The sequence below is a fragment of the Protomyctophum bolini genome, assembly GCF_963924005.1.
Source record: "Protomyctophum bolini genome assembly, chromosome: 2".
Lineage (NCBI taxonomy): Eukaryota > Metazoa > Chordata > Actinopteri > Myctophiformes > Myctophidae > Protomyctophum > Protomyctophum bolini.
The window spans coordinates 18,801,190-18,821,548 of NC_137863.1; the positions used below are offsets into that span (position 1 = coordinate 18,801,190).

The window sequence follows — 20,359 nt, forward strand, 5'->3', positions numbered from 1 at the left end:
AGCACTGAGCCAGCTCCGGAGGATTGAATGAGCATGTTTGGCACGGCGCATATCCGACTGAATCACCACCTTGTGGCAACAGGTTACGCACCTGGCCTCCCCTGAAATGCACTTATAGCGCCACGGAATTGGACTTTTTCTCTTCTCTTCTTTTGGTCGGGACTGCTGCTGTGCGGGTGTGGAACTTAAAAAAAAAAAAAAAAAAAAAGGTTAAAAAAAAATAGAAAAAAAAGAGGCCATGGTGGAGCACGGTGGCCTGGATATCATGTGCTTGAACAAGTACTGTCACAGCTCGTCCTCGTCGTCCGGCAGCTCCTCCGAGCACGAGAAGACCATGTTCGCCAAGCTGAGGCTCAGCTGGTCGGACGGGGGCTACCCCAGGAAGAACGCGGAGATCCTGAGCGGCCAGTACGGCACCAACGTGCTGCTGATCGGCGTGGCCCTCATGCTGGCCATCGCGCACCACGGCCCCTCCGTCAAGGAGGAGCACCTGCTGTCCTTCATCACCTGCCTGATGATCCTGCAGCTCATGTGGATGGTGTGGTACATCCTGATGAAGGACAGGCAGAAGAGCCACCGGCAGCCGGAGAAGGACGTGCACGCCACGACATGCTGGATAAGGAGTGAGCTTTGTCTTTTGCTTTGCTTCTTTGTTCTATGTAGCATGCGTAAAACAGAAATTGATCATTTCAACCATTATGTCGTTGGCTGTTGCTGTTGGGTGGAAAGTCCAAAACCTTTCATTTATTATTATTATGGAAAATAAAAGCTTTTCTGTGATGAAGTAGGACATTTATTTATTAAAAAAGAGGAAATAATTTGGACATAAGGTTTCTGCCTGACAGGCAGCAACAGTATATCCAAAAAAGATGGCTATTTGTATTGAAATGTTTCAAATGTAAACGAGTTAGTATGTATTGTAACTAACTAAGTAATATTCTAATTCTTAGTCCTGAAAGCTCATGCAGGCCCCGAGCTCACCAAAATAAAGGAAACCAAACACTTTGGTTTAGTTGTGATGCAGCCATGCATGTGCATAACTTGGAGTATTAAGTTTCAGTGCTACCACCACCAGTGATACTGAATCATGTTCTGTATCTATTTTTTTCCTTCTTGGCAGGTGGTTTATCTTTGCTTGCTCTCCTGTCACTGATAATGGATGCTTTCCGTATTGGGTATTACGTGGGCTATCAGTCGTGTGTGTCGGCTGTTCTTGGGGTCTACCCTGTCATCCATGCAACTCACACCATAGCACAGGTACGTTTACTATGCTATACCTTACTGCATGCCAATTGAGCAGTGATGGAAGAAGTAACTCACATTGTTTATTACAATTTAGAATTTAGGCATTTAGCAGACGCTCTTAATCCAGATTTACATTAAGTATTACTGAAGTGAAAATATCAACACCCTATTGTGGAAATAGTCTGTTTGCACGTTTGGTCATTCAAGATGTAGGCCTACTTGGCATTAAACTATATAGCCCTACTTAACGTATACCATAAGTAATGGTGCTCATTATGCAGGATGTCCTGTTTCACAAGTTATCATTATGTCTAAAATGTATAAAAAAATATTTTGAAAATAGATCTACAAGTTACTAAAATACATCGAGAACTTGTAAAATAACTTGTCAAATAACCAAAGTTTAAATAGGACAGATGTGGTTAATGTATGTTTTGCAAAAATAATCAATCTACAAAGTAATCAGTAAAGTTTTCAAATCACTGTAGTGGAGGAAAAGTACAATATTTGTCTCTGAGATGTATGAAGTTGAAGTAAAAGTAGCAAAATTTTGAATTACTCCAGTAATGTATACAAGAGTGTGTCACCAGCTAATCTCCGGCAACGTATTGCACACTCCCTGTGAACCTCTGCCCCAAATGTTCCAGAACGGCCTGTTATAGAGCCACCATAGGCCGACTTTTGAAAAAAAAAACATTTGTTTTGCTATTACTCCTCCAGATTCTGTCCAAAGATCCCGCAAATCGTTACACACTATCTCTATAGTCATGTGTTCAAGTCTGATCCGTCTGATATTTCATATTCCATCCTAATTGGCTATAATTGGCTTTCAAAGTTTGCAGGATTGGCCCGTTTTGGAACAAAAAGCTTCAGCTTCAAATCATGAACGGAGCGTGCAGTTTACGTGAAATCTTTCACACACTTCCTTACTGTAGGCTGAGGAATATATTGTGCACCCTTTTCACATTGGCCTATTGTAGCGCCACCAGGAGGCCACAACCTGAACTGGCTTGGTGGAGACCTGTGCCCCGAGGGGCACTTTTTCTAGTTGTAATTTTTCTGGACATGTTTACACACTACACAGTGGTGATAAAAAAATTTAATTCATAGATATGTAGTTTGAGTAATGATTTCTCTTTCACATATTTTAATGTTGCTTTCATTCATTCTGTATTTCATTCTTAGGTGCATTTTCTTTGGTTTCACATCAAGGACATCATCAAAACCTTTGAAACGTTTGAGAGGTAAGAATCGTGTGACCATAACCTGCCTATACATTCAGTTGAGTGGTGTTTCTTCTGTCGTCCACATTGATTATAGCAAGACTGCTTTGATGTCACTGTCCAGTGTTGGAAGAAGTAAAAGTATCAATATTGCAATGTAGACGTACTCGCATGTAGATATAGCCTAGTAGAAGTCGCGTATTCAAAATGCACTTGAGTAAAAGTACAAAAGTGTCGGCATCAACATATACTTATAGTACAAAAGGTAAAAGTACTCATTGTGCAGAATGTCCCATTTCACAAGTTCAAAATGTATTGAAAGAACCTTTTGAAAATAGCCGATCTTGTGACGCATTGTGTCTTATAAAGTATGTAGAAATAAAATAAAATGTACATAATACTTAAGGAAATGTGCTTAGTTACTTACTTTACACCACTGTCATCATGCAAACACGTGTGGCCACACAGCATGCTATAAGGTCTGTCTGTCATGTCATGTCATGAACAGACCACATGCCATTATATCCTATCATATCGTACTGAACTAGACATTTGTAGAATCGGGCAGTTTTCAGAAGTTTCTGTATCAGTGGTTCTCAAACTATTTCATGTCAAGGACCCCAAGAATTATATGTATATTGGCAGCCGACCCCATCTGAAAATACGTTGTTCCAGCCTCCAGGGACCCCCCAGAAGCAAATGTATGAGTTCATAACGTTCACTGTGAAATAATATATATTCAAAGATTTGTGCCATATTTTCACAATTTTTCAAACATTGCAGATCTACAAGCTCTTAACGCGGCACTCAGTGCCACGCTATGAACTTGTAGATCTGATATTTTCCAATAGCTAAAGTATAACATAATGGCGTTCCCGTCCCGAACGGCTTAATGGGTTAAATGGTTAATAATGCCTTTCTCCCCCGTCAGATTCGGTGTCATCCACGCGGTCTTCACTAATCTTCTGCTGTGGTGCAACGGCGTGATGTCAGAGGCCGTACACTTCTTGAACATCCATAAGAGAAGGCTCTCTGCCCTGGGCTACGGAAACCTCACCATAGGTAAGCACGGGGGGCCAAGGGGTCGACCGCTGGCTTGTACTAAGTAGGAAAGTACAATAGTCCACTTGAGAGCTCCCCTCAATGCATGAAAGAGATGGGGAAGGAGAGGAGGGCCACGAGGGGTAGGGAGGTGAACTCACCAGCTCCGGCGGGTCTTGTTTGTGTCGGACGTCCCTCTATTAGGTTTCAAGGGACGCGCAGCATTACTAGCAACCAACCCAGCACCAGTGCCACCCTCCTTGGCAACCCCCCTCCAGCTCACTCACCCTCCCCGGTTTCCGACCTCAGACGGCTTTGTCCGAGGCTGGCTACTCCCAAGGGCGCTGCAATTACAGTAACTGATACATCTAAGCCAGGGGTTGGGGGGTTCGGCTGCTCCCCTTCATATCCGGCTGACTGCGAGGCTGGCTGCGTCCTGGCTGTTGTTTCCTTTTTAATTAAAGGGAGCAGGAGTATGGTAGTGCCTTGTGAGGGGCGGTGTTGGGAGGGAGATACACAGGACCTGGGTTTTGTTGACAAGGTCTCTAGGGGGCAGCCTTTCTTACTTGCGTGCGTGCGTGCGTGCGTGTGTCCTGGTTCACCAGGACTGAGCAAGTACAAAAGCACATTATCTTGTCTGAAAAGCCATTGGTGTTGCTTTTATGAATTGTCTCCGTTATGTTATTAGTTAACCAAATAAAGACAGATGGGGGACTCTGCTGATAATAGCCAGCAGTATACGTAGTCACAGCAGATAATGTTTATTAGAGTGTAATTCAGGAATGAGACCATTACATGAAAAGACATGGCAAGCCTCGTTTTTGGTAGAGCACTTTGCATCACAGAATGCCTAGAACTTCAAATTTCCCCTCAAATCCCCAACATACTATGTGTAAAACATAAATAAGTTGTTATACAAAAGTCAATAATGCTTTTTGGTAAGGTTATCCTGATCAAATATTTTTTGCTACTGATCTGATTTCGATCATTTGATTTTGAGTATCCGCCGATACCGATTTTTCCGTATCCGATATTTATTTATATATTTTATATTATGTTTTATTTATTTATTTATAACACTTCACAATAGCCATATCACAATAGTACAATATCCCAAATCACAGACAATAGCCAGTCTAATATCATGATATGGGTATAATATTGATATAACCAAAGCAATACGGTTACAGTAGCCTAATAATATATTAATATCACTAGTTTTATTAATTATGTAGATTCACAAGTCAACGATGCAATGTAGTTCCGCAGTGCTCTGTGTTGTATATGGCATATCCATTAGACCAGTGGTTTTCAACCCGTGGTCCGGGGACCACCAGTGGTCCTTGAGGGTGTTCCAGGTGGTCCCCAGCTAAATGCTGGAGAGTTGGTAACCAAATGGACCCTTATTAGATCTTTAACTCTTGAGAGCATACAATGAAACTAAATCTCTCTATACGCACGCAGCCACGCACTGTTCTTTTGGGCATGGAGGCTAGCGCTGAGCGCACTGATATAACAGACAGCAGCGCAAAATGTTTACACGTTTATCAAGATGAAAGTCCCTACTCCCCAGTCCCCACACAGACAGTGGCAGCACTCCATGTTTACGGCACGCAAACACACAGACAGACTATTCTGTAGGCTATAATATACTGCAGTGTTTTTATGTGTTTCCTTAAGCAATTGATTAATGTAGCCTACTCGTCCTCATTTCGATCAGGGCTTTAGTCTCCTCATTCGACCACGTCTATCCACGGTAACGGGACATCTTTGCGCTGCGTAAAATATGCCTTCTCCGTCTCCAACTGTGATCAGCTCCTCACCCACCACATTGTTTGCTTCATTTCCTTTATTTACTGCGGATTGCATTCACACCTGCACCGAATCGTAATCAAGTGCGATTGGAAGCGAACCGAACCCCCTGTTTTTGCTCGGAGTAGAATGCGGTTCTTTGATACGCATTAGGATTCGAATGAGCCTGCCAAACGAAGTGCACTTTCTGAAAATGCGCAGCAGGATTCGTTTTAATCGCAGCAAAGCTCACTGGTGTGAATGTGACCTTAAATTATTGTTAAACATCTGCATTACTTAATTTACAAGAATGTAGAAGTTATAAGTTATATATATAATCATATAATGATTGTTTATATCTCCTATGGTACCACATCAATACAATACAGCATGGATGGAATTAGCCCTTCACTAAATCCCACCCCAAAAAGCGATTGTCCAATCCAAATAGTTTAGCAACGGTTGCTATGCAGGTAAAGCTTTCTTTGCTGCTAACGTGCCTATTGGACAAGGATGGGTTGGGGAGGGACTTAGTGAAGGGCTAATTGTGGACAAGATCTTATCCAATGACAATAGAATATTCAAAGTCTTGAGTCTGAGAGGCTAAATGTCATCAAATGGTGGTCCGTGGCTTAAACGCTGAATAAATAATGGGCCTTGATATGAAAAAGTTTGAAAACTACTGCATTAGACCATATGGTATGCTGTTAGAGAAGGGGAAGAAAGTGGAATGTTTTATCATTTTTAGTGTTGTGTTATGCAATCACATCTCTCTGTTTTGCATTCCAGTACATACGGAACCTCACTGCAACTGCACCACCAGTGCGTGCACCATGTTCTCCAGGAGCCTCTACTATCTCTATCCCTTCAACATCGAGTACCACATCTTCGTCTCGGCCATGCTCTTCGTTATGTGGAAGAACATCGGACGGACCATCGACCACTCCTCCAACCAGAAGCGGCCGGCCACAAAGACCCACGGCCTGGTCTTGGGCCCCATCATGGGCCTGTTGGCCCTGGCCAGCACCATCGGTGTCCTGGTGGTCTACATCATCCACGTGGAGGAGTCGCTGCAGACGCGGCAGTCGGCCATCTCGATGTTCTACTGCTACGGCATCGTCATGCTGGTGTTCATGTGCTCCGCGGCGGCGCTGGGCCTGCTCATCTACCGCGTGGACCTCATGCCCATGGACAGCGCCAAGAACCCGTCGCGGCAGCTGGACACGGCGCTGCTGTTCGGCTCGTCCGTGGGCTCCTGGCTCATGTCCTGGTGCAGCGTGGTGGCCGTGCTGAGCACGGGCAGCAGCCCGCCCTACCGCTGGACCAACCTCATGTACTCGCTCCTCGTCATCTTGGAGAAGTACCTGCAGAACCTCTTCATCATCGAGTCCCTGTATCGCCAGAGGCAGGCTGGCGAGAGGGAGGACCCCGAGCTGCCGGCCACTCCGGAGATCTTCTCGGTGACCTCGTCGCTGGCCCCTCCGTACAACGGCATCATCAACCGGGCGTACGAGACACAGGAGCGGTCCTGTGTCACCATGGAGAGCGAGCAGGAGGAAAGCGGCCAGGTGTACAGGGGTCCCAGGAAGCCGTCGGAGGTGCCGCTGCCGGTGGGGAACAAAGTCACGGAGCCCCCGAGCATCAAGAGGCAAATCCTGAAGAACATCGCAGTCTTCCTTTTAATGTGCAACGTCTCTGTGAGTCTATTTTAAGATTTGAGCTTCATTTGTTATACGAGAGGTGTTCACACATATACTATGACCTTAAAGGAATATGAGGCTTTGACTTTCAGAAAGTTTATTTCTTACCAATTAAATATCACCTACACTACTTTTTCATGTTTCAGAGAGTAATCCGTTTGCATTCAAAAATAAAACTCTTTGCAAACATTTAATGTAGAACTTGAGAGTGAATGTAACTTCTCTTTTCATAAGATATCGATATATCTTACGTAAGTATACCCCTTAAAATCTGTCACACACTGCCTGATATCTGACTATAACTTTGTATTTTCACTTTGTGTAACTCACTACCACACAGTCAAAGTTTTAGGCTCAGTTTTCACACTGTTAATTTGATTTAACGTTCTTTCCATCATTACAGCTGTGGATCCTCCCTGCCTTCGGCTGCCGGCCTCAGTACGATAACGGACTGGAGCAGGAGACGTTCGGCTTTAGCATATGGATCACAGTTCTCAATTTTGCCATTCCCATGAACCTTTTCTACCACATGCATTCTGTGTCCTCGCTCTTTGAGGTGTTCCGCAGGGTCTGAGCAAAGCGAAGAGGAGACTGACGATGCTCAGTAGCACGCACAAGAACACTATAGGTCCCCCCTATTGGCCACTGGGAACGTGTCTCGTATAGCACAAGTCAACCAGTCAAGAGTCACTCACACTTAAACGTGGAAGAGAGTTATGCACGAAAGCTAAACGCAGATCGCTATCGAAGAAAATGAACCTGTTCTAAAGAATTACTTCTCTAAACCAACAAAAGACGTAAAACATGGTATTGAAAATGGTTGTTTTTTTGTCTTCCAAGTATTTACCTAGCCCCCCACAAAAGGCCCTGTTGCTTTGTATTGCCGTTCCATTTTGACGGGTCTTCTCAGATTCCCGACAGGTGCATCAAGTAAAATTGATACATTACATATATGATATTTTACATGCCAGGTTTTGCATTGTGCAGCAACACAACCGAGCTTGAACCGTTTCACATGGACAACTGAAAGTGTACTTTGAGATACATGCTGCATACGTGATACGGAGAAAGTAACCACATCTCAGTTATAAATTCATATATTACAACCGAACCACTCAGACACCTCCTAGTTTAAATCAAACAAACAAACAAAAGGGAATAGTACTGTATTTCACAAAGCCAGCAGTGCAACAGCATACACCTTTGAATGTTACTGTGTTTATGTTTGAAATGTGTACAGTGTGTAATGGATAACGTTCTCGTTTACTTCACTTAGTAGTTCAAGTAGTTCAGTGAATTGGTATGGAGTACTTGAATTACTAAACTAGTGATGATCATCTTAGCACAGCACTATGCTTATAATATTCCACATGTATTGGACAATTGTTCTCAGAACTGTGCACTACTACGTCTTGTATTTGCCTCTCTCACTCATTTAAGTTCTGTCAATGCTGCCATCCTTGTATGTGGATGGTTTATTTTATGTCGAGCAACAAACAATTTGTTATCTTCTATGTTTCTGTAATACGTTCCACTATTCTCATATAGACCCCGGCCAAGTCATACCAAAGACTCTAAAAATGGGACCCAATGCCTCCCTGCTTGGCACTCAGCCTGGGGGTAAGTCCCTGCGACCCCTGTCCAGGGGTGTACTTGCACATCAAGCTGCCTCACGCAACAGAAGCAGGAGGTAAGCAACTGCCCTATATGCATGGGCCACATGGCTTGTCTACGCTTACTTGCTTAGGTGGCATTCACACCAGAATGCTTTACTGCGTATTGTCGGAAAGTGTGCTTCGTTTGGGCAGGTATGAAGGCTCAATCAAATTTGGCTGTGCATCAAACAAACAAATTCGAATCCTCTGGTTTCGCTTAGCTTCAAAGCACAACAGAGTGCGCATCACTGCAGGTGTGAATGCAATCGCATTAAATATAGGGGGTGAATGGGCCATTGTGGCATGAAGAAGTTGGTATTTGGCACACGATGAGGAAGGATAAGGCATCATTTTGCAGCGACGCGTAAAGGTGTCCCATGGATAGACGTGGTCTAATGAAGAGATAGAAGCCCTTATTGCAATATGGCCAGACGATCATAATCAAATATGCTGAAGGTTAGTTACAGTAGAACAATGCAGTGTACAGGATATATAGCAAGAGAATTGGGCGATGGGGTTCCATCGCACATTTGCATAATGTTGCATGTCGCATAAAGAGTTTGCTCTCGCCTCTGGACTGGGAATCCTGACGGGCGGCTCCGCTGATCTGGAGGCAGATAAAAGTGGTAACTGTGTTTGTGTAGAGTCTGTAGACAGTATGCTACTCCTATTAACCTACCAGGTTTATTTATGTATGTAGGCTAGCCCCTACTTTACAAAACAAGTTGGTAGAGTATGTACGTCCAGTCCCCGAAACACTGCATTCACAAAGTCCTAACTATTACTCAAAGTATAATTTGAACACCATAGATCACCACCATAGAACACAATTATAAAGTTCATTGCTGCGTTTCCCTGCTGCTGTTGACACAGGCAGTGTGAATGCAAACGCAGCAAATAAAAGAAGTGAGAATGAGACCATAGTCTCATAATACTGGTATCATTCAACTGTGTTCAGAAGGAAACATAAAGATTAGGGTTGTCTCGATCTGATCACGTGATCGGAAATCGGGGCCGATCATGTCATTTTCAGATTATCGGATCGGGAGCAAAAAAACACGATCGGGACATCCCCTGGTATCAATATATCCATATCATGATGTTAGACTGGATATTGTCTGTGATTTCGGATATTTTACTATTGTGATATGGCATAAGTGTTCTATCGGGAGAAATCAAATGATCAGAATCGGATCGGGAGCAAAAATAAAAACGTGATCAGGACATCCCTAATAAAGATGGCAGGTGTTTTTGCCCAGAAATATCAGTCTTCCTCTGATGCGTTATTGCTTAAACTGAGCTGATTTAGTATTGCTGCAATTGTAGATTGCAATTTGCAGTTGTTAGTCGTCGTCGTCGTCCCCCAACCCCCCCTTACAAGCTTACGTGTTGTGAGCTTATAGGCATATCAAAACATTTTTGGAAGTTTTTGGCATTCCTAAAATAGGGATGCCAGGTTGAAAGTTGTTATACTGGCACAATATTCGTATGAACTGAATTGAGTTGAAATTAAATTTGTATATATACATATTTTATTTTATTTTAATTCTTTATTTTATTTTTTTACATTTTCCTCCTCATCTGGGGGCCACGACCCGGCTTTGAAAACCTGCTACAGTATGTTGACATCCATGGTTAAGATATTTGTATTACACAATTTTAACATCAATGGGATATTTTGTCAAATGTCTGTGGTACACAGACATGTTGCACGCTGGTGAGGAAGAACAGCCTCTACCACGGCTGTACTGCAGTGGTTCTCAACCTGTGAGCTTATACTGTAGATCTGCTATTTTCACAATTTTCTTTTTTTTTTATAAAATATGATAATTTTTGGGGGTAAATACGTTTACATAAGCATTGGCATTATCGCATTCTGTGAAACTGTTGATTTACGTTATGCGATAACATAAACAAACACAGTTGTACTGTACAATTTCATGTTAAATCTGTGTATTCTGATTAGGCTGTCAAGACTTTCCAAAAGTTCTCAACCCGGTGCTATCTTACTGTATGTGTTTCTCATTACAGTACGTGCCAACTTGTGGTAAATGCTTGTTTTTATAGGTGCAAAAAAAATGCAATACTAGTTTTGTAAATATTGCTGAGCTGATAACAATCAATATACAAAACACTGATGACACGATTTTTGTGAAACTGTAATGAATGTGGTGCTCATAAGAAATTATGCGTACTCTAGTGATGAATGTATATCTTTTGCTTTCATGAAAATAAAGAATAGCTGTCCTTTTTCATTAAATGTGAAAATGTGAAAATTCTTTAAAGTGTTGAATTAACTATTAAAACAAACAAACAAACAAAACGTGAATCTTCTCTTCTGGGGGTGTCCCTGGTCAAGTGTAAAATAGGATAATGCATAAATTGCTGTCCACTGATTTGTAGTAAGCCTATAGTTAATCATTCTACCGCACGATGGCGCCATGTAGCCACGTTTTGGGAGACGATTCAGGCAAGTCGAGGGGATTCGCAGTAGATATGTGGTAGTGTGGTACTATTTGCTATAGCTTGTGTAATGTATATAATGTAGGCGTATGGAATGGCATTTGTCTTCATTTTACTTAATGAATATTGGCTTTATTTAACAAACTTAAAAAAGCACTATGTGCATGCATGATCTGTGAACGCACACGAGTTTCAGAGATTGACATATTGTTTTAGTAAAAAAGTGAAACGGATCTCTATGGGTATTTAAAGAGCCACAATATCTATCTAAATAATTGTCCAGGGTAAACGGATACAAATACGAGATCTGCCGACTGTCGTATACAGGCCATGTTGCTGGGAAAGGCTATTCCTGGCCAAATATCACCTGAAACACTCAATGTTAATTGATGTTAATCCCCATGAAACAATTCGATTTACTATACATAAACATGTCCGGATTCCTGTGTAACACGTAATTCTTCAGGACATGCACGGCGCCTGTCTCTAACACACACGCACGCACACACACACACACACACACACACACACACACACACACACACACACAACCTGCAGATTCGGCTATGCAGGGCACTGGGCAGGCTGTATAGAGTTTGGCACGGTTGCGCTCGGGGTTTATTTTGACATAGGTGTCAAAACGATTTGACAGGCATGTAGACACAACTAAAAATATCTCTCTGACGTTTCAGAGCCGGAAACGCTATAGTGCAGTGCATGGTCGTGTCATGCCCTGACAGATGTTATAGGCGCGCAATGCCGTGCATGCGGATGTGTGTTGAGTGTGAGTCATTTAGAATAATGTTCCTGCTGGCGGGCGGGGGTTTGGGGGTAGGAGAGGTAAGGGCGATGTATGAATGAAACGGCAAACTCACTCGTGTAGTCGACAGTGCGTAATTCCACCCACCGAAACACTATAGCCTATAGCCTCGGCCCTCGATGGGTATATAAGGCTGTCACCAGAACTTCACACGTACATAGTCCTTTATATTTGTTTATTTTATTTTTCTTTGGAAATGTGGTTGTGCCTTGTATGTTACAAGTTCATCAGAGCGTTTTTTCTCCCCCTTCTATCTTCAGCACCATGGATAGCTCCACAAACTGCAGCCAGCATGCCGTTTGAACTTTGAATTTTTTTGATGAATTGTACATGGTGGACCCTCTTGTAAACAAGTGTAATGCTTAATTGGGTCGTCCACTCACAGTTAACAGTCTTTGTATTGAGTTTGTGCTTGAAATGTAGGCTACTGTAATTCTGCAAACTGTTAATAAATTATATATCAATCAATCAAAACGGCTGTTGCTTCTTCACGGTTCACTCATAAAATACCTATATTCAAATAGTTTCATAATGTGATTTATTTTATTTTATTTAATTTATTGAATGTATTTGAATACAATTGACTTGTGAACAGCACGGGCCTCTTTGTCAAAGTCTGTAGCACGTAATAAATACAAATAAAAGAAAGAATTTGCAAACAAAACCATGCAGCACAATTAGGGTGACATATACGTTTAATTCAATGTGTTTGTGATTATTGTTTGGGTGCTAGAGAAGAGCTGCTGATGCTAAATACAGTTTGTTTGTCATTAGTGACACTTGTCGTCGTAAATGAAGACACCCGATGCCCATCATCAATCAATGCGTCCCCACATTCGACCCCTTTCTAATTGTTCTATTAAATTCACATCACATTTTCCACACGGCGGTGTTGTGGAGGCGAGGCGCGCTGACGTGGGTGGGTGGGTGGTGGCGCACGCGTTCACGTGTGTGTGTGCCTGTGTGGGTTGGAGAGTGCTCCGGGATTCCCTCCCCCTTTCTACTACCCTAACAAGTCACAAATGGGCTTGGAGTATAGTCAGTTCAGAGCGGCAGCATCACTCTGGGCAGGGTGGCTTAGTTAGAGACGGTCGGACGGGCGAAGCTACAACATGCGCTCGTCAAGGCGCGCTGCTGTGCTTCAGCCTCTCCGCCGCGCACCGAACTCCCCGTTCGGTTGTTCAGCCTTAACCCTGCATCACTTCACTTCTGTCCTGCTCTCCCGTGTTTCCCACCACGACTCCAGGTCAGGATGGCGGCGGAGAGCGCCGCAGCCGCGGTCACAACAACAAAAACAACAAGAACACCAAGAACAACAGCAACAACAACATTCCGGCGAGGTGCCGCTGGTCACTGCGCCCGTCACAGCAGCGCGTAACGCCACGGACCGCAACTTCACCTGAAAGAGAGACGGGAGAGGGGAGACCCATGGAGATGAGCCCGGTGCGATACCGCGCATCGTCGGCGCACGTAAGCGACGCCGTGCCGGTAGCTCTGGGAGGAGGAGACGACATGTCGATGTGGAACAACGGCAGCACCGAACCGGAGGCCACGTCCGAGTCCGACCCCAGGAGGGAGTGGATGATGCGCACGGTCACTGGCTGCCTGCTGTCGCTGCTCATCCTGTGGACGCTGCTGGGGAACATCATGGTGTGCACGGCGGTGCTGCGCTTCAGGCACCTGCGCTCCAAAGTCACCAACATCTTCATCGTGTCGCTGGCCGTGTCGGACATGTTCGTGGCCGTGCTGGTGATGCCGTGGAAGGCGGTGGCCGAGGTGGCGGGCTACTGGCCGTTCGGCGCCTTCTGCAACATCTGGGTGGCGTTCGACATCATGTGCTCCACCGCCTCCATCCTCAACCTGTGCGTGATCAGCATGGACAGATACTGGGCCATCTCGAGCCCCTTCCGCTACGAGAGGAAGATGACCCAGCGGGTCGCCTTCGTTATGATCAGCATCACATGGACGCTGTCCGTGCTCATCTCCTTCATACCGGTGCAGCTCAACTGGCACAAAGCGGCCGAAGACGAGCTGAACTTCGGCGGCGCCGTGCGCAATAACTCCTCCACAGCTGGCGCGCCCGTGCACGAGGAGAACTGTGACTCGAGCCTCAACGGAGAGTACGCTATATCCTCGTCCCTGATAAGTTTCTACATCCCCGTGGCGATTATGATTGTGACTTACACGAGAATCTATCGGATTGCACAGATACAGATCAGGAGAATAGCGTCGCTGGAGCGCGCGGCGGAACACGCGCAGAGCTGCAGGAACAACAGTCTGGAGTACCAGCACCACAACACGCTCAAGACGTCCATCAGGCGGGAGACCAAAGTTCTGAAAACTCTGTCGATAATCATGGGCGTGTTCGTGTGTTGCTGGCTGCCCTTCTTCATCCTGAACTGCATGGTTCCGTTCTGCGACCGGCCGGCCGCGGACCAGGACGCGGGTCTGCCGTGCGTCAGCGAGACCACGTTCAATGTGTTCGTGTGGTTCGGCTGGACCAACTCGTCGCTGAACCCCATCATATACGCGTTCAACGCCGAGTTCAGGAAGGCGTTCGCCAGCCTCCTGGGCTGCCGCAACTTCTGCTCCAGCACGCCCGTGGAGACCGTCAACATCAGCAACGAGCTGGTGTCGTACAACCAAGACACTCTCATGCACAAGGAGATGGTCAACGCGTACGTCAACATGATGCCCAACGTGGTCGAGTGTATTGACCACGAAGAGACGTTTGACAGAATATCGCAGTTTTCTCACAACAACGACAATGCCACTGACTCGGTGTGTGACCTGGATGACTGCGAGGCGGACATAAGCCTCGACAGAATGTCACCGTTCACACGCAATGGATTACACTGACCTTATATCATCATCATCTCGTGTATTATGGCTACTTTAACGTGATGTTGTTATTACCGTTATAAAAGTGACGTGTCGGTGTCCTAATAGGCAACAAGTGAAGTCTGTGTTCATTTGTTCATGAGGTTGCTTCCGTATATTTGAAGCACAATGTGTACAAAAAGAAAAAAAAAGAGTTTACGCGTCGCACAAAATAGTTGACTGTGAGAGCACAGTATTTTCATGTCCATCTATTTGGCACATCAAGAGGAATACGGTTCTATTATGACTGGTTATGGTTCTGATTTGAAACACGATGGGCCTATTGCTGCTTCATAACCTTGACAAGGCCAGTGCCCGCCTTTTCATTGACTATATAATAATTATGAAAAGCGAAAAGGTAGGTAGCCTTACAGAACAGAACCATGACCATTTAATCAATGCAAGCTTTCAACACCATATTGCCTAATATATACCTATTATTTATGCGGGTCTGGGGACGGTCCAATACTATTTCTGACAACAAGGGGAATGTTTTGCAACATTTATCTTCTTTCTTCTTCTTCTTCTTCTTTCGGCTAATTCTCATCAGGGGTCGTCACAGCTGATCATCTGGTTATAGTTGGTAGATTTGTATATGGCGTTTAATTTATGTTATGCCAAATGCAGTATTAAAGAGCACATCAAAGTGGGTCCTGGAGCACAAAAGTCACCTGAATGTGCTGGCAGTGGCTCTCTGATGACACAAAACAAGAAAACATGAACATAAACAAATGCCATGATGAGACCCATCAGTTTTGTTTAGAAAAAGAAAAATCGTAATAATTTGGATGGAATGGGTGGAACATGGATAAAACGTATTTTTCCCCAGTGTGTTTAATCTGAGATGCATATAAAGGTTTCAAGGAATAGGCTATAATAGTCTACAGCAGTGGTTCTCAAAATTAGTCCCCCCTATAGGGTTCTTTGTGGGGTTCCAATTGGACCTTTAGAAGTCTGTAACTATATGAGAGTTATACAGGTCTATTTGGTTTCCTTTCCTTCCCTCTCAGAGTATTTTATAGTGTAAATTGGGGTCAAATGGGGGTCTGTAGCCTAATGCATATCAAACTGGGGGTCTTTGTTTGAGAACCACTGGCATAGCACCATTTTGTGGTGCAACAGATATAAAACCCATTCATTTTTCCCATAGAGATTTACAAAAATATTTATAGAAATTGTGTTAAGCCTGGAACCATCCAAGCCGCAGGTTCCTGTTGATTTGTGACCAATTAGATTTTGTGTCAATAAATATTTGAAAAGCACAAGAAATGACATTTATTATATAATTAAATATCGCCTAAATATTCCAATATGTTTTGACACAGAATCATGTACGTGTTATGGTCATGATTCACCGCAGCATGGATGACTATAGGTTTTCATACATTTTCATACATTTTTCTTTTATGTTTTATGACCTCAATTACATCCAAAAAACTTTTCAGTGGATTTTCTGTGGTGTGGAGTTTTCTCTGGGGTTTGGAAGCCCTTTGAGCTGCAATGAAAACAGGGAAAAACAGTGAAAACAGTGACATCTGCTGGCAAATCCCATTGACATATATGGGATTTGCAGGCTGTGACATCACAGCAGGAAAATCAGATCACTTGTTTGAGCCGGAAAACCCCAGACCACAGAAAATCTACTAAATGTTAAAAGATCAGTTTTTTTGGGTGCAGTTGAAAAAGACTGCACCCAAAGACTGCATCTTTTTTATGTCACATTTTGCAAAACTATGGGGAAAATGAATGGGTTTTATATCTGCAGGCACCACAAATATGACCGCCAGGTGCTATGAATTCAACACACATGGGATCACTGCTGGAGGCCAAAGAAGAGGAGATGTGTCTGTGTCAGCCTGCAATGCGTCACCTGCACACCTCCATCTTTACACTGTACAGATAACCCCATCTGATATGAATGTATACAACTGTCCTTTGAACAGTGAAGTGTGTCACCGTTTGTCTAATAAAAAGCTGTCATGCTGAACAGAAGACAATGCTCTGCGTATATCTTAATACTTCTACAGCAGTGGTTCCCAAAGTGGGGTCCCGGGGGGGGGGGGGGGGGGGGTTCCCAGGTCCTTGAGGGAGTTCCAGGGGGTCCCCAGCTAAATGATAGTTAGGAACCAAATGGACCCTTATGGGTCTGTAACTCTGTACAAATGGAACCAAACCATTTGGTTCCATTTGTACACTCTCTCAGAGTTAAATTAACATTGATTACAATATAAATTGGGGGTCCCAGAGATAGAATTATAAAAATGCCATGAAATGGGGGTCCGTAGAGCTGTAAATCTCTTATGGGGGTCCCTGCATGGACGGCATATATTTTCAAATGGGGGTCCATTAGTGTCATTCGAATTAGGGTCCATTAAAAGCACTGCTCTACAGTAGGAGGGGGGATGAGGGGCACATTCAGGACAGTGCCTTAATACATAATCGTTGATTTTGAATACTTAGCAGCACAGGAGCAGCACAGACAACATCATCGTCCTCACCGATGCTCGTTGTAAGACGGCACAATTTCCGTCTAACCGTCTCATTGATTGGTGCATGGACAGCTATACCTGCCTATACCAATGACATTGATTGATTGGTAAATGGTGCATATAGCGCCTTTGTCCAAGGCGCTTTACATAGATTGGGCATTACATTCACCCATTCACACACACATTCATACACCAATGCCGGAGGAAACCATGCAAGGTACCAACCTGCACATCGGGAGCAATTAGGGTTTCAGTGTCTTGCTCAAGGACACTTCGACACTAACTCTGGGGGAGCCTTATTTTGAACTGGCAACCTTGCGGTTACCATCCAGCCACCCTGAGCCACCGCCACCCCAGATTGATTGATTGATTGATTGATTGATTGAATACTTTATTAACAGTTTGCAAATAGTGCAGCTGTACGATTATACAGTGATGCTAACGTTCTGATGTGATGCGCAAATGTGATACCTTTTGATATCTTGTTTGAATGGTCCAAACATGTCAACCGATGATGTCACTGACTCACTGGTAGGCAGGTTTCGGAACTGTCCACAGACAGAAATTGTGCTATCTTGAGGACCAATTATATGAAGATAGGTTGAAAATGAGTGAAGTGCTCCTTTAATATTAACATATACTTGGAAAGCTTTTTTTGGGCATATCAGTTGATGTTAGCTGTCAATATTTACTTGCACAAGCAGAGTGCGCAAGTGGTCGGCTAGATCAAAATTGGTATGCATGGTATGCGTGGTTATAATTGGCTGTGTCTGGGTAACTTTCTTTTTAGTGGTTATACAATTTTATAATGAGATGGTATCCTGCTAATTCTGCTCTACATTGTTTTGTTTTCCTTTGATCCTGAGAATGGATTTGCTGAAATCCGTGTGCAGGGTCTCAAATGAGTTTCTTAAGTTTTCAAGTTTTAATTTGGATGTCTAGTTTAATGTTTCTTTTGATGGCTGCTCTTCTTGCCTCTTCTGTGAAATCATGCACCCACTGTTAAGCTCAATGTGTTAAGTATAGCCAAATGTGCCAGGGATCCCAAAGGCAAAGACACTGAGACAGGAGTAAACAAAAGGACATTTAATTCAGAACTTTACGTCAGGGGAGCATGAGGGGGATCCTGGAAGTGGCGAGGGGGTTTTGGAAATCCGGGGGAAGGGTGGAAGGAGCGGTGGAGCTGGGGGACACTGGGTTTGTGGAGGGATCCATGGAACAAAGCAGAGGAACAACGTTAGAACAAAATCAGCAGATCTACCATAAGAAAAACTCTCCAAAGCAAAAATAGCAGATCTACAATATGAACAACTCTAAAGCACGCTAGTAGTGACTATCAATATCAATGAAATATGTGAAAATCCGCCTATATTAGTATTACATCATGAAATGATCCGATTACTTCGAATTGTGATAAAGTTGACTTATTTTGACATTATTAAAGTCACAGAACATGAAATATCATCAATAACACCTTTATTGCAATGCAGAATACAAATTAATATGCATCATAGTGTGAAACATGTTATAGAGCTGTAGCTGTCACAATTGCATTTGCAAAGTGGGGAACAGTCCAAATTTGCATTGCTGCATTTGCAGGTACATCACCTTTACAGCGACATGTTTTTATGTGCAAATCAAAAATGTGCATAAACACAGGTTGAAACCGCCACCATCACCACACGCACACACGCACGCACGCACGCACGCACGCACGCACGCACGCACGCACGCACGCACGCACACCCACACACACACACACACACACACACACACACACACACACACACACACACACACACACACACACACACACACACACACACACACACACACACACACACACACACACACACACATCATCATCATCATTCCCAATCGTGATACAATTGGATTAAGACCCTTAAGCCCCCCAACTCCAGACACCACCACAACAGAGCCTCAACAGATATGCAAAGTCAGCTTTGATGTTTTTTATTTATTCACACATTTTCCACTCAGAGAAGGTGGAGCATAATGAAAGAATCCATACAACACAGTATTGAACTGCTATTGCTCTCGCCTCAGCTTTCTCATTCAGCTTCTTGAATCCATTCAGAGTTTGCAGGATTTGTAGAGCATTTCATTTCATCTTTTTTTTAGACAGGCTTCATCTCTATTTTCTTCCCTCAGGTGGAGATAAATCCGACATGCCAGATGGATCTGGATGCCCTGAGGCCAACTGTGTTTGCTGAAACCACAATAGCAGGGATTTGATCCCTTGTTGCAGCGTACCACATCTGTAGAGCTGGCTTAAAAGGTGAACCATGAGCTCTGAGTTGTGTAGTAGTGGGAGAGGTAGGCTACTTATGGAAGTATGATCTCTGAGTTGTGTAGTAGTGGGAGAGGTACTTATGGGAGTATGTAGGACTGAAGTGAAAGCAGCAACACCATGCACAGTGTAATGTGAAATTCCTGCATTTCGCAGAATGTTCACGCGTTTTCGCTGAATATATGCCTATTGTATGACATTCCCAGAAAAGGGATACTAGAATCGTTTGGAATCATCAACGAGTGCTGGAAACAGAAAGGAGACTGTGACATGTTTGGAATATGTCTATATGACAAGTAGGATATTGGAGTACTCGAAGTACATCCATCCCCTCCACCTCCAGACTGGAGTCTCAGTAAAATAAAATTAAAATTAAAATCTGGTTTTAAATAATTCATGTAATGAGGCTGAAGGCTACAGTTGTGATGAGTTATTGGCTGTTAAAGTTCCAACCTCATGGTTCCATTTCCAGGACAGGAGTGAATATCCTAAACGTCTCTGAAGTATAGGTAGGTGATCTGAAGTATTGTCTCTGTTCGAAAAGTGAACCTTTATCATTATCCATCTTATTCGTGCAATGGTCCAAAACAGAGCTATACAGCTATCGTCGTGACAAGTGACAATTTAGGGCCTAAGTCTTAGGCTATTAAATATCTAATACTGTAAGTTTATGGTTGAGATGTAGTGTATAAACTTAAAAAATAAAAATACTCAAGTGATGCAGTGAAGTAAAAGTACCTT

At 43.6% G+C, this 20,359-nt stretch overlaps 2 protein-coding genes across 2 annotated transcripts; both read left to right on the forward strand.

Annotated features, from left to right (window-relative positions):
• Window positions 1-238: 238 nt before the first annotated feature.
• On the forward strand, window positions 239-7,574 carry otop1 (otopetrin 1; the record flags this gene model as incomplete). Its single annotated transcript, XM_080783367.1, has 6 exons — window positions 239-623; window positions 1,121-1,257; window positions 2,431-2,489; window positions 3,400-3,530; window positions 6,090-6,997; window positions 7,404-7,574. The coding sequence occupies 6 exons, from the start codon at window positions 239-241 to the stop codon at window positions 7,572-7,574; spliced, it is 1,791 nt and encodes a 596-aa protein (XP_080639493.1).
• Window positions 7,575-13,531: 5,957 nt separating this feature from the next.
• Window positions 13,532-14,797, forward strand: drd5a (dopamine receptor D5a; the record flags this gene model as incomplete). The annotated part of the gene is made up of 1 exon (XM_080777403.1): window positions 13,532-14,797. Exon 1 carries the CDS (start codon window positions 13,586-13,588, stop codon window positions 14,795-14,797), a length of 1,212 nt encoding a protein of 403 aa, XP_080633529.1. The 5' UTR covers window positions 13,532-13,585.
• Between the last annotated feature and the right edge of the window lie 5,562 nt (window positions 14,798-20,359).